At 39.6% G+C, this 14,971-nt stretch overlaps 1 protein-coding gene across 1 annotated transcript in view; it reads right to left on the bottom strand.

Moving 5' to 3' along the window:
- Positions 1 to 3,120: 3,120 nt before the first annotated feature.
- Positions 3,121 to 14,971, bottom strand: part of PCNP (PEST proteolytic signal containing nuclear protein) — a 12,385-nt gene continuing 534 nt past the window's right edge. The window contains exons 2-6 of the mRNA XM_009289818.1: positions 13,450 to 13,521; positions 11,288 to 11,508; positions 9,216 to 9,290; positions 8,651 to 8,706; positions 3,121 to 7,699 (exon numbers count right to left, since the gene is read on the bottom strand). Coding sequence (XP_009288093.1) covers positions 7,570 to 7,699; positions 8,651 to 8,706; positions 9,216 to 9,290; positions 11,288 to 11,508; positions 13,450 to 13,521 — 554 coding nt within the window. The 3' untranslated portion in view covers positions 3,121 to 7,569. The remainder of the gene's footprint in view (positions 7,700 to 8,650; positions 8,707 to 9,215; positions 9,291 to 11,287; positions 11,509 to 13,449; positions 13,522 to 14,971) is intronic.

Below are 14,971 nucleotides of genomic sequence, written 5' to 3'. Positions count from 1 at the left end.
CAAGCTAATTCCCGGCGTTAGGCCACATAGATGGAAAAATTCTTACTAGGTTTTCCTGCGAGTGAGCATGAATCACAGCCATGCTTGGCCCGAGTGTAAACGTCTGATTCAATACCACGAACAGCGCATATCTTAATCTGTACAAGGTGTGGGTTCTTTCATTGTTGTTTGTTCGGGTGTTTTTTAAGCAAGAAACATGTCTGTCGAGGAACCGTGCTACACGGATGAACAATCAGAACTGTATTCTTTAAGTTGTTCTCAGTCTATAGTTTTATCAAATGTTTCCCAACTTTGACAGCAGCAAGATATCCAAGGAGCCCGAAGCCTGTAATATTGCAGGGTAAACGTCCTAAATAAAGTTACCTGCGTGTAACTCTGTACTACCTGTGAAACAGACCCCCTGAACAAAATTTAAGCAAAATCTGTGACAAAGTAACCACCTCATTTGAATTAGTATCTCTACCTTTCATCTTAGTTAACTATTTGAGTATGTCTACTAAGCTACAGAATGGACTGTTCTTTTTATACTTTGCAAGCATGTAGATAAGCAGTTGTTGAAAATTTTTTAAGCAATATGTAGTTTTGAGTTCCTGCCTTGGATCCGAATTAATCTGTAGATGACTATTTCAAAGGTCAAGGTCTTCCTGCAGAGAAGTAATGTAGTTATTTGTACATCCTGCAGCCCTTTACAATTGTGTTCTTCTCTAATTACCAAATGGAGTAAAACTAAAATGAATACTTTAAAAAAAAAATACTGCTAGCTATAACTCTTGAATTTTTGTATGGTCAAGAATCTGGAGACAGCCATCCTGCTTAAATACTGCCGTTATGATGGGAGAAGATTTAAAAGAGCACTAGGTAAACTTTAAAATTTACTTCAATGTTTGTATCTTACAACTAATGATGTGTTACTAAAGTGAGGAAATGTTCAAGGAAAAATAGCTGTAAATAGTGCTAGAACATTATTTGTATATTTAGTGTGTTACCTTACAGAAAGAATATTACCAGCACCTTAGTTTAATCTTTGGTGCATTTATTTATTTGCCCAACCTATGGAAGAGACAGAAATGAATCTGAATTTCGGAGCCTTGTTACCCACTGTAACATGCTTTAACTGACTTGATGGCCTGCCGTTTAAAAACAAACAAACAATTGCAAAAAAGTTGTTTCCTGAACAAGACTCAGCCAGGAACATCAAAGCTGAATGTTGTGGCACCCCCTTTCCTAACGCAGTGTGCCTTACCTTTTCAGAAGGGCATGAGGTAAACGGGGGGCGTCACTCTTAGCTTTGCTGTTCCCATATGCATGAAGTTGCCTTATGTTTTTCTTTAGATTTCAGCTCTTAATTTAAGACGTTCACTACCCTTCTGCAACCTATTTGAAGTCAGACTGCAAATATGCAGTTGATATTATTTAATTTGATTTTTTTTAATAAAGTTCATGAGAAGTGTCCATTTATAAAGTATTCCTAGTGAATTCCTGTACATAATGAATTTGATCTGTACATTCTGCTGTTTTTATTGGGAGGGAAGTGTTACAGAATTATTTATTCCTCTTCAGTATTCAACCTTCCATATAGATGTAGATTTCTGGTCTGAATGGTTCTAGTAACACCTATTTTTAAATTTTTGCTTAAGTCTCAAAAAAATTAAGTTGTATGAGGAAAGGAGACCCACTGCCCTCCTAAATTGTGCCAGAACAGGGCTATACAGGAGCACAACATTAACAAAAGACAGCGTGTATTTACACTGAAGCCACTTTGGCTGCACGACCTCCTGGTGGATGAGGCATCCACTCGGCCCTCCGATACCCAGCCGTAACCATTGTAGCTTGTCTCGGGTGGATGTTGTTTCCCTTGACTTTGGGTGGCAGTATGGTACAGAAACCGGAAGCAACCATCGTAACAGCGCTTCTGCCTTGGCCCCTGCTCTGGGACTGGTATTTGAGCAGGGGTTGTGGCTTGGAAGTTGTCCTCCAGCGTCACTCTCCCGGCTGAAGGATGAGCTGTACAGCTGCTTCCTGGTGTGGGAACGAACGGCAGCTGGGGCTTTTTCATTTGCAGTTAGTTAGAGCAACTTTAAGGCAACATCGATGTTGCAGAAAGGCTGGTTGCTTTTTGTGGTTCATCCCGATTCCTAGGGGAAATGCTAGGAGCGTTTTGGCGTATTAACTCTTCTGTGAGCCCATACAGGTAACCAAGCTGAGTGGGAAGTATATAATCAAAAACGGGGGTTTCAAAAGGCTGAGTGCTGACGAGTAATGATGTGGCCCACCATTGAACAAATGCTATTCAATAGGGCTGCAATTACAGGTGAAAAACAGCAAAAAGTGATGTGTGGATAATTCTACCCCCCTTAGTTTCTACTGGAGCTCGAACCACGTCATTCCTGGCTGTTAAAGGAAGAGCCATGAATTCCTAAAGCATGGGCACGGTGTGTACATTTAATACGATAACATTCAGGAGTCAGTCTTACAGCTGCTCCCGACAACGTGGTGGGAACCTAGCACCTCTCAAGCAGTTCTTCACTGAGACCTGTCCTCCTGCAGAAGAGTTCCAGCTGCTGAAGGTGCGAGGCTCCAGGTCACCGCTGCCACTCTCAGGCGCAGGGCTGTTGGGGAATATGCTTTCAAGCCTAGTGTGACTTTGAAGGTACTTTTCGGAAAGTTAACAGTTTTTCTTGCACCCCTATAAAAGTTTTGTCCTGAGGGCAGTATTTCTTGTCTTAGGTAAAGTGCCCTGCCTTACAGATGGTAACATCCGTATTTATTAACTTAGTGCTTTTAGATGTGTAGTAGCCTAAGCTCTTCTTGTCATGGCCTTAAATTTTACATGTGAACAGGGCTGTGTTAAACAAGCATCTGAGCAACAAAAATAAAGCAGAGCCTAACATACTTGCTAGTTTCGCAATTACTTTTTACACTACACCGCTGTATTTGGTGCCTGCAATTCTATGTATCGGAGGCTGGTGTACGTATGAACGTGAAAGGCTACCACAGTTACACTTCTTTCACAAAAGCAAAGGCAGAATTACAATTTTGTAACAAGCTACCGAGCAGCAGCCAAGACTTTATATGCAACTACTATGTTTACAAATTATGGAAAGCTGTGGGAGAAAAGGAGAGATAATTATGTTTTTATTATGACTTGCATTACCTTAAGTTAATACACTTGTACTGCAAGGAAAACATAAACATAGGCTCATGATGTCAAGTTTCAGTGGAGCTCTCACTACAGAACCACAAATGCTTTATTTGTGCATCCATCTCGTCAGGAAATCCAATCCCCAAGAACCAAATTTAAGAACTATGTCACAAGATTAGCAAAGGTTTTTAAGATCTCACTATATGCCACTGAATCAAAAAATACGTACTCTTAATTGCTAGCTCTGACAGTCACCGCCACTCTTACGCACTCTACCTAGCCTAAAGGGTAGCTGGCATATATGTATCTATACCACAAAAGGTGTGCACTGTAGAGCTTAAAGGTTTGCTTTGGTAACTAAATTTTGCCTGGATGCCCACCACTCCAGACTTTTAAATGGACGTTTATCAACAGAAATTTAACACGCCGTATACAGAGTTCAAGTGAACAGTTCACGTTTCATGCTTTTAATTCTATGGATAACTATGCATCTATCCTGAGGCAACGGCTCCAAATGACTAAACACAAGTAGCTTTCCAAGCAAGCACTACATAGTCTTTTTTAAGATGCCAATATACCAAAATTAGGGAACAGCAGGAGATCCCTTCGTTAATAAAACCAGAAGAAATCAGGAAGGTGTTAATAGGCTAGAGTAAAAAGCAAATTGTTAGTTGTCCAATTTTTATGGTGTTCTAGCATCTCTTGGCAGAGGAACTAGAGAAATTATGGTGACTTTAGAATGTAACCTTCCATTCTGCAGCTTGAGGGCAGAACTACTCAGCATTCCTCAACTTACAATTTTATAATGAATTAAAAAAAACCCCAATTTTTTTTTTGCAGAACACCTGTCAAGGCTACTAACCACACAGATAAAAAGCCTTCTTGAAATTCTGTTGCTTCTCCGAACAGATTAATCTTCTCACCTTACAGCAGCCTAGACAGAGTTCTGGTTACACCAGTGATTTCCAATAGTTTAAAACCTCAGTTTGCCTCTTCAGGAAGCAGAAGCCACCATTTTCTCAAGAGCTGACTTTTCCTCCAAGTCTCCTCACCATGAAAGCCTTGGTAGAGTCACCCCCAGCAGACAGAACTCAGCGCAGCCGCGTGAGTTCTGACAAGGAGGTGCTCTACGAATCTGGCAGAGACAGAGATCAAGCGCATCAGGCCTGAATGCAGCTGTGGCTGCTGCGGTGGCGGTCACGTTAGGACACGATAGTTGGGTTTGTCAAAGTTGGCTGAATACTGTACTTGGGTCATCGGTGACATGGGAGTAAGCCCATGAAATTAAAATAGCATCCATCAGTCACCTTACAGACAGGCTGGTTGGGTACTTCTGTCTGCTGATAAAATACGGATGCTGAGAATCTGGACAGTGCACCTCCTACGCTTTTAAAGGAACGAAATCAGGTGTCTAAGGGGCTACACCCAGGAGTGCCTGAAACGCTGCCACTAGCAGGTGTCTGCACTGTTTTTTAGTTTGTGCTTTTTTTTATTATTATTACTTTAATATAGTTAGCATTAGATGAGTTTAGATCCATCCACAACCCAGCAGGCTCAAAAGCAGCCTAGCTGCAGGGTGGCACAGAGAAGGTTACCGGGTAACTACTTATATCTTCACCTAACGTCTTGCATGTTTTGCAAGCTGTTCAGGTGCTAAGTAAAGCTTTACCGCTAAGCAAGCATAAGCCTTCTGAGATAAAACTGCACAAGTTACACGGACAGACATTTCAACCACCGATAGGTATACATACCTTGCTATACTAAGCAGCTAAAGGTCTCAGCATATCTCCTGGAAGCACTTAAAATAGCTAAATCAGGCAGTTTACCACGAATTTTAGGATTCCCAAGTATTCTTAGAAAAAGAACGAAAAAATAACACACACACACCCCCAAGACTATCTTCATGCAAAGACCATGACTATTGTAACAAAAGCCTAGAACTTCAAGTGAAGTTCTAGCTAACATTTGCCTTGACAATACCTTTCAGATCAGTTCTTTCCTGCACGCGTCAGACATTAAACACCAGCAGACACCCTTGCAGCTACAAGATCAAGCTTGTTAGGCACTCAGTCCTGAGTGGATTCAGGCCATCCTGATCGATTTTCTTCCGTGAAGCACTGAGAAGGAACAGAACTCGTACATCGAGTGAGGCAGGATCTCTGCTCACCTTCAGCTGAGACCTAGAAGCTGCTGCAGTCTCTCACAAGGTCTATAAATGTACTTACTCCCACGGTCAATAAATGTAAGATAAATACAACTTTAGCTCTCTCGCTTGCATGGAAGGTATTTCCTAGCGTGTCTGCTGTTCTGCCTAGCAATTTCCTAAAGAACTTTGAAGTACTAGGAAATTCTGTTGAAATGAATGTCTACTTCAGCCAAAGATGCAGAAGACATTGTTGGTGGCAGGTTAACTAAAAAAAGAACAGGTCTCAAAGTCATCCTCTTATTCTTACTCAAAGTTCCCTTTTGCTTTTTCCTAATTGAAGTGACTGAGACAGTATCAAGTAACTACTAAGGAGCAAGATAAAATAGTTATTCACTGTGAATTACCACTATCTTAAAGGGATATATTTCGACAAACATAACCACACGTGATAAAAATAAGTGAAAAGTAAATGCTTCATTTTGCCTTGCCTAGTTCCAGTAATGCCCAAATCAATTTTGGAAGTCCTGAAAGTCAGTTTCGAAAGTGTGTTTTGTTTTAAATAAACCAAGGATTTCTGCTATGGAAAAAAAAAAAATGTATACATTTTTATGTTATGTTTATAACAAGGCTTTTAAAGAAAATAGTTACAGGTATTCAACTGCATCAGACTTCAAAAGAAAAAAAGATTACACATACAATACAAAAATACAAAAAAATATTTTTTAGAACTTACAAACTCAAAAGTCTTAAGTGGTCAGAGCTTTCCTAAAATAAAAAAAGAAAAAAAATACACTTCAAGATGCACTTTCCTTTCTGCACTCACAGGTTCAACTTTAGCATGAAGAAAGGTTTTAGAGGCAGGATGAAAGCAATTAACTCATTGAATTCTACAACCAGTTCCAGGCTGAAATTAATTTAGTGGTCAACACTATCAGGTATTTGAGTTTAAAAATAACCTGAATTTATTATTAAAAATAACCTGGAAAAAAACCCAAAATGTTTGCTTGGGGTGGGGGGGATGTGCTGGTAACTTTTTGCTTAACCAGTTCTGCTACTGCTAGTAAAATGGTTTAAAAACATGCAATCTGAATTAGACTGAAATTTAGACAGTCCTTACTAGGTTTGAAATCTTACAGCACTGTTCTGCAGTATGAAAGCTAGGAAATTAAACTGACCAGACTAATGTGGTTGTTGAAAATTACTGTGAAAGGCAGGCAGGTAGGAAAAAGTAGTTTTATTTCTGAAGTTGACACTTGTTAGAAGCATTAGGACTGCAAATACAGTATTCTTCTTTAACCTGATAGTGTCCACTGAGGTCACAGGCATCAAGGCATTTTTTTTTTAAATGGCAAGAGAGGGAAAGTGCATCTTAGATTTTTCATACTTAAGCAGTGAGTTACCGATTTTTGGTGTGGCTTTTATTCCTTCTAGGCATAGTAAAGAAAAATATTTCAACAAAATGTTAAGCTTAATGTACACTAGCTTGTCTTTTTTGGTGGTGGCTTTTGTGTACCACAAGGAAATGCTAACAAGCACTACTCAAGGCTAATGATTTAAAAGGAGCACACTGAAAATACTGATTCACCTTTGCAGTGAATATTCTTTACAGACTGTATCTAATATACAGACAAGGCCCATTTCCTTAAGGTGAAATGGGCCACAGAAGGTTACACATCCTACATGAAGTTTTAAACAAAAGTAGAGCTAAGTTACCAGAGCCACTCAGAGCAACATAATTCCTAGTTTGCAGAGACTTAACAAAAGGTGACTGCAGGGAGAAAAAAAATCCAGGTTCTTATCATTTCCTGCATAAGTTTATATTCAAATTAATAGTCGTAACACTTCTAGCACAAGACAATCCTCACTTTCTTTAGCAGTATTCCTAGGACTCAACTGTTTCTCCTGTTATGAAGAGGGAGCCAGAAGTGAGAATGCCAGAGCATTCAATGTTAACCTGATTAAAGAGACAGTAACCTTTTTCATCCACCTTAATTAATCACTGACAAAAAAAAAAAATCTTAAAAAGGTACCACTCCAATTTTTTTATTATCTGTAACCTTTTGAAACTAATCACATGGAACTACAAAATTAGCAAATGCCTTGAAATCTGTATACAAAACATAAATTACCTCTAATTTCAAACTCAGTTATTAGTGTACCACTCAAAATCTTAAAAAAGTGGCTCCAAAGATAGTCTTATGCCATTCTTAAAAAAGGAAACTGTTCCTTTAACGTTACACCCTCCCCTCCCCCCAAACACCCAACTCTCAATCCACATCATTTAGTTATTTTCTTGGTCGTGGACGTTTCCAAGATGAGATTTTATATTTCGTTCCCATAGCTTCTGGTTGTCAGAAAAACCATGCTTTCCTTTATTGAAGGAATTTGGTCCTGCTGAGGTTGGTGTATCCCTGTGAAGAGTAAAACAAGATCAGTTGAGAAAGTCAGTTCAGCTGTAGTAGTTTGTGCAACATGACACTGAACACACCAATTTCAAGCCCAACCTGCCACACGTTTGTTTCTTTCCATTACATCAGGAGTCCTCACTATTAACTGCAAGTTGGCCACAGAACTAATCACTCTGTAGCATGTCAGGACAGAGCGATGAGATGGGGCAGCAGAGGAGGTGGGAGCAGCAGTAACTGCTGCCAGCTGTGAAGAATTTGTTGCAAGGGCTACAAAATTGAGGATCTAAATTTGCTACTAGAGAAAAAACCCCACTGAACAGTAGCGAGCCTCCAGGGAACCGACTTTAAAAGCAGTCTATCATGACAAACATCTTTAAAATATGTATGCTCAAAATTCATCCCTAACTCAAGTGAAGCCTCTTCTGAAAATGTCCCTATTTATTTTAGGGTTGGCCCAATACTCAAATTTGTGGCAAGCAGAAGAATTATATATATTTGTTTTAAAAGTACACAAGCTATTCTTTGTCTCTCTGAAAGAGATGATTCTCATCTTCCCCTTGCACAGGAGTTTAAAAATCTGAGCAGACTACCCTACTGCAGGGCAATTTATAAAATGGAGAACTAGAAAGATACAAAGTTTAGCAGCAAGCAGGAACTCCCACCTATTACCTTTCCAAGAAGAAAGCTAGCTTCTATTTAATACAGAATCAATTTCTTCCTCAGAAAGAAGGCGGCAGATAAGATTCAAAGTGCAAATGTAAATGTACTACTTTTAACATACAGCTGAAACATTAGAAAATATCTATATTAAAATTTTCCTGTTTCTGGAGAAAAACTTTTTGAATGTATTCTATCTTCCTATATTTCTAAACCACCTGCAAGATCTGACCTGTGCTCGAGAAGGAATTCTCACACACTTGCCCTTCCCCAAACCATAGTTAAAAGCTGACCTACCTTCCAATGTTCTTCATGCGCATCTTGGCTTCTGGAGGCATTTCTTCTGGTTCACTCTACAGAGAGAAAGGAGGTTAGAGTGTGGCTGGCCGCTATCTTTTGAACATTTCAAATGCCTGACAAGATAAAGTATGGACTACAGTCCCACAGGAAAGCAAAGCGACTTAGAACAAAACAGAGGTTCTACAAGGTTATAGAAAGAAATACAAATTCCTTTGTTCACCTCTGTGTAAGATGGAGCAGTAACACAACAATAAAATATTTAGCAAACCAGAAGCAGCACAGCTTTTCTTTGTCTCCCCTTTATCAAGCCCAGAGAAAGCCACCATTAATTCAAATGATGTTGTGCATCTCATTTTCAGGGAAAAGTTATCAGTACTTTAATGATTTCTTGAACCAACACAGAGCTACAAAGTTGTACATTCTTAAACAGAAACACAAGAGATGTTTCTAGGTTGAAAATCCCTGACATTTATGTAAAGAACCTTAAATGACCCACTCTCTCTGCCTAATTCTAACCCACAAGGGTACTTTAAGTTGTGTTGATCACTAGCTTATTACTCACATCTTCATCTTCATTGAAAGCTGCTGCTACAGAAAGGGTTTTTGGAGCAAGGGTTGGAACAGGCTCTTTAGGCTTCTGAAAAAGACCAAACGCACAAGTAAAGTAAGTCTACTAACTCAAAAAAGCTACCCTTGGTATTTATATATATGTGTTGGTAAAATGAAGTCAAACATCTTCACTGAAATGGGCAGTGAGGGAGGAAAAGTGTTTTTGTTTGAATCAATCAGATAAAGGTTTCTCTCTAATGAAAAAGGAAAATGGCTGTTCATTTGTGTGTGATATACTCTGAAAAGCAAGTCGAGCCCTCTCATATTACAATTCCCCACAAGCAAGTCTTAACTTTCTAGCACACTGCAGGGGTATGCAGCCACTGGTGCATGACATGAACAATTAAATCAGAACCTGAACAAGTTGTGGTATTCAAAATTTTACTATGTCACCGTTTCCATTATTCTTTTGGAGTATTCTTATCCATCAATGCCAGGAAGATGAATACGTCTGTTTTCTTGTCTTTTAACAAGATAACAGCTTTCTGGCTTAAAACAATTCAATACTTTTTAACTAGCATGAGTGTGCATCACACAGTCCAATTAATATAAGGCTCCTTTAAAAAGTATTATTTTAATTTCCAGTAAATACCTTCCTCTATTTAAAGTGTAAGAAGCTATCAAACTCACAGCTGTTACATGTAATACAGCAGAGATACTGAAAGTAACTTCGAGACCGCTAAGAAAGCATTGAGTCATCAGTAACAGTTTGCTTCTACAGTACTACCAATTATCTAAATCAATTATATACAGTGCTTCCTCCATTTTGACTTTACTGGTGATTATTTCATATACATTCATAGTTTCGAAGCTGATACTGCAGCAGAGAGTCCTTATGCGACTGTCTACAGCTATTCCTCACCAATAGCGTATAACGTATAAATGTTGTGCCATTTTTTAAAGCATCAGCTCCACAAGAATGGGTAACAAGGGAGTAAAAATGACTAAAAAGAAACAGGGTAAGTTTCAGCACTGTCCAATCTGGTGCACTGTCAGTCACCCACTAAATTCAGTGAGCCAGAAATCCTAAGCCAAATTTATTGCCACTGGAAGTATCTTTCTACATGAGAAATCAGAGCTTGCTAGTGGCTCAGAGAGGCAGCTTTGTCAATTTTTCCAAAGTCTAAGCTGACCTGATTGCATTTATACCCTAGAAAGCTGCCAGCCCGCATCTCCCTCCCATCTCAAAATAACAGAGCACTCTTTTCATCTTTTGCAGATCTGGAAAATGCTGGCATTGCAGGTGCAAACCTTTCTCGACTACAGTTTGAATTTAATCCAGACAAGGATTTATAATGTATCCATCACAGTGGTACGTGGGAAGTGTAAATGAACTATATTAAATAGAGAGGCAGCATCTGGCTTGTCCTTGCCCAAGCTAGTAGAGGACTACTTTGGTAGCAAAGAGAAGCATCAGATTCACATCTGAACAAGGACAGGGATACCTTGTACTGGACAATAAAGGGGATCAGAATTCTTAGGAACCTATGTAATGAAGCCTCATCTCTTGCATGTAGTATAAATGAATCCTAGTGACCTTGCAAAGAACAGGCAAAGTCATTGAAAAATAAACTATAGTTCCCCATGCTAAAATAGTATCTTTGGAGTGAAAGACGACCTATTAAGCCATCTAGGAGAGTACTTGTTTTCTTGTAGCTTTAAGCATCCTACGCAATGAAGCTCCCAACACTCATTTCAAAGTAGCCTCAACAGTTTAACAAGTCTGCTCATTTCCCTCAGGAAATTATTCCAGACTTCTCAAATCTCATTACAAAATTACTCTGTATGTTCAAAGATCTACAGTTCATTTCAATCAAGTCTTACGCTTCCTGAGACAACTGACCTGGTATTAATCACCTTGAAGTACTTACACATGCATGACTAGCTGGCCCTGCAATGCTTTCTTAAACTTTATCCAAGTCACCCACATGCAATTCAAGGCCTTCCTTCTGCAAGGAAGCCTCCCCAAAGTATTTCTCCCTTTGCCTCACTTCCCTTACAATTAAAAGCCTTCAGACGACTTACATTTGCTCCTAGTTTGATGGATATTGCAGATGCCTTCTTTGCTGTCTGACTGCCTATGGAAAATCCAAACTTGGACATTTTGGCAGGAGCAGGCTTTGTGGTGAAGTCTTCAGCTTCTTCATTAGCTGCCCGTTTCTCTGCGCTGCGACTCGAACTTTCTCCTCCATTACTGGAAGAAACAGTCTTAGTTTTCACAGGTTTTTCTGCCTCTTCTTCAGGTCCTGGTGAAGTCGAAACAACTTACCAAGATGAGCTATTTTTACTGAGCAGATTGATGGGAGCAGCAACCTCAAAAAGCATTATACTTTGGGTTCAACAGGTAAGGTGTTTTTAGTGACAGCAGTTTCCACCAATGTACATTTAGTGGACAGCAAAACACAAAGAGGAGAAGAAACTGCAAGCACTCCACTACTTGTAAAGAACTTCTTGGGTATAAGCCAGGAAAACAATCTTGAAGCACCATCTCTTTATTTAGTACAGAAGTCAAAGTTCATGTAGTAAATTAAATGTAGATGACTAAATCTTTTTAGGGTTTAAGTTCCCATAGATAAGCTTTCATAATTGGAATCCCAATTCCAAATCTAGAGTAGATAATCTAAGTTAAAATTAATTCTACTACATTTCTACACAATCATGTCCATGCCAGTCTCTAGGCTTGTCTGGCACAACTCTAAAATCATGGAAGTGACTACAGTGAGGCCGGCTGTCTCAATCATGTTTCAAGTCACTGCTTGTCCGCATCTCATCTGTAATAAATCTGCCAAGCTCTGCTTGAGGAAGGAATCAGCACTAGAAAAACATATATATAGATTTCATCTTTTCTGGTTTTGTACAAAGGCATGGAAAACATAGCAGCTGAACAATGATCCACAGAGAAAAACACTCAAATCACATTTTCATTCCTATACACTCAGCTTCTTCAGCTACACCAAGAGACAAAGGTGTCCTTGGAAAACTCGTACTGAACATAGTAAATGCTTCAGCAAAAATACATTTCTCTGCTGCTGCAATAAGCAAATCACTGCAGCAGCAGAAGGAAAAAAAAAAACCAACAAACCCCACGCGTTGGGGAATGGACAGGAAAGTGCTCATACTATCAGCCTAAGAAAAACTGGAGCTAGCACCAGTTCCTCATTATATCAAGCGGAGAACAGGACCCTCTATGCACAGCAAATTCAGACCATCAGGGGAGAAAGTTCTTTGCACTGCTCTCTAACAGCAAAAAGCTATTAAGATAGAGCAATGGGAGAGAAGCTAGTCTGAACTGGGGGTCAATAAGATTGTAGCTCTGAAAAAAAAAGGAAGCAAACAACATCAGGAGAAAGAAAACTAGGGACACCATCCATCTATATTTTTCTGCTATTTCCCAAATCATTAGCAGCAGAATATACCCTTTCTACCCCACTCTTCTAGCTATCAAGGTAATAAGTGATTGGAACAAAAATGGATTTATTATTCACTTTTGGAAACATGGCAGATCACACAAAAAAATAAAATTAATAACTTCAATCAATTTCACTCTATTAAAAAATGGTACTAGTCTGCACCACTACAAATTTGACCCAGAAAGTACAGATATAAAAGTGACAAACAAAGGAAGAAAGAGAAACAAGCAAAATTTACCCAAGTGACCTTGGGTACTGATTGCTGTCTTAGCACAGTTTTCCAAACAGCAGTCTGCAAGGCTATGAGAAGCTCTTTACAGCTAGTCCATGAAATCACATTAAACAGAACATTCAATTACAAGTCCAGTCTAGGTACACCATAGACTGTAAGGTGATTTGAGGGTAGGTAGAAGATTCCTGGGCCTTAAAAGTGTCGGAACCATGGGCCTAAAAGTCTTCTTTTTCATAAGATACAAAATCCACAGCAGCCCAAATGTCAGGGCACACTGGACCAGGCCAGGTTCCTAAGCTAATGCTAGCTTGAAGCGATTTACACTACAGGTTACTTCTTTGACTGCAAATTCTAGAACATTGCTAAGCACAAGATGAAGCCTAACACAATCTACCCACATCTGTTTTCTCACCAAAATATTAAATAGCTTCTCTCTCAAAATTAGCTCCTATCACCACTGCATTCTGAATGTTACTTCTACTAGGCTCCACTTAAGACAAACTGTAGACTGCTGAAAGAAATAGCTTCCTTACAAAAACTCTTACTTGCTGAAGGAGCTATAAAGGGCATAGGACAATTGGGGTAGGTGGGGAGGGAGCCGTTGTGCTGTTCTATTTCTGCAGGAAACAGTTAGAAATGCAGATGTATATTATCCATTAAACAGGTCTCTCACATCTCCCATGCCAATGCATATATATTTTTCAAGACATTAAGGCTTCTTTATTATTTCCTAGAGATCTCAAGGAGGTCATACTTCACCTGTGAAAAGCACCAGTACTATTTCAAACACTAGGCTGACCAGTGCTCTTTTCATGGATCACAGGAACAAAAAGCTGTCCTACTTCACAGATGAGTTTTTGTCATGAGTATCAACAAGCTATGTAAGTGGACAACTTTCACTGTCTAGAAGGTTTAAGAGACAAGAATGACAGTGCTAATTGCACAACATTTCAGGATCTCTTGCCCCTGAGAGTGCAACCGTTGGTGGTGGTAGTGGGAACAAACCCACCCAAACTAAGTTAACTTTAAGATAAACCCCACTGATCTTGGCAAAAGCTAAAGACTCTAAATTGCTTTCAAAAATCACCAGGGAGTAACTATCCTTCCTTAGGGCCAATGTACCATAACTCATTAAGATCATGTTCCAGCACACCAAACAGTACACAAAACAGCACGGATTAACTGACATATTGATGCTGTCCAGCTACTGTATTACCAATACAAAAAAAAAAAAAAAACAAACCAAAACCCAACCAACCAAAAAAAAAACCCAAAAAACCCAACAGAGAACCAAGAGTCAAGAAACTACCTAAAATCAGGTATTACTGTTCATATTTTAGTGATTATCAGAAATAACATTCACTGTTAAAGCTATCTTAAATGGTTTACAAGCTTGACTTAATCTTTCAAAAGATGAAAGAAATGTCCTCTGTCTACAGATATACTTAAACCAAAAAACCACAGGAAAGGGAAGCTTTATCTTTGCTGCAAAGACACTGTCTTCTCAGTTTTAAGTCAGAGGAAGAAAGAAGGAAAGAAACATGATTAAAAATTTTAGGAGAACTGATAATAAGTAGTACAGAAGATGACAGGAATGTCCAGTCATAATACAAATAATATAAAAACAAACAGAAAACTTGCAGATCGCTGCCAAGCAAAAAACTCAGGATGCTTAAAACGGCAGATAAGGAATATTCACTGTACCCATTTTTAAAAGGTACCACAGCTCTTAAAAGCTAATCTTTAAGGCGTTGTCTTCGTCCTTGCCAGCAGCAACAGTCAAATTTCTCTCAATACACGGCAGAACTATTCCGTGTATTTTTTACGGAGAGAGAAATAACGCGTTTACGTGCACAAGGAGAAGCCGTTAGATTTTTAAAAAAGCTCCTGTAAGGCTGAGGCTAACCCTCAGGCGTGAGGACAGCGGGCCCAGACCTCGGCCTCTCCTCCAGCGCAGCCCCCCTCAGGCCCGGGCCGCCCCCGCTCCCCGCAGGGCCGGGCACGGCACCGCCCGGCCCAGCCCAGGCCTGCCCGGCCGCCCGCGGGCGCCCCCGCCGCCCCGCGCCC

The sequence above is a fragment of the Aptenodytes forsteri genome, unplaced genomic scaffold (genome assembly GCF_000699145.1).
Source record: "Aptenodytes forsteri isolate BGI_AS27 unplaced genomic scaffold, ASM69914v1 Scaffold61, whole genome shotgun sequence".
Taxonomy (NCBI): domain Eukaryota; kingdom Metazoa; phylum Chordata; class Aves; order Sphenisciformes; family Spheniscidae; genus Aptenodytes; species Aptenodytes forsteri.
Note: the sequence above shows the minus strand (reverse complement) of the source record. Positions and strands in the feature narration are given on the sequence as shown.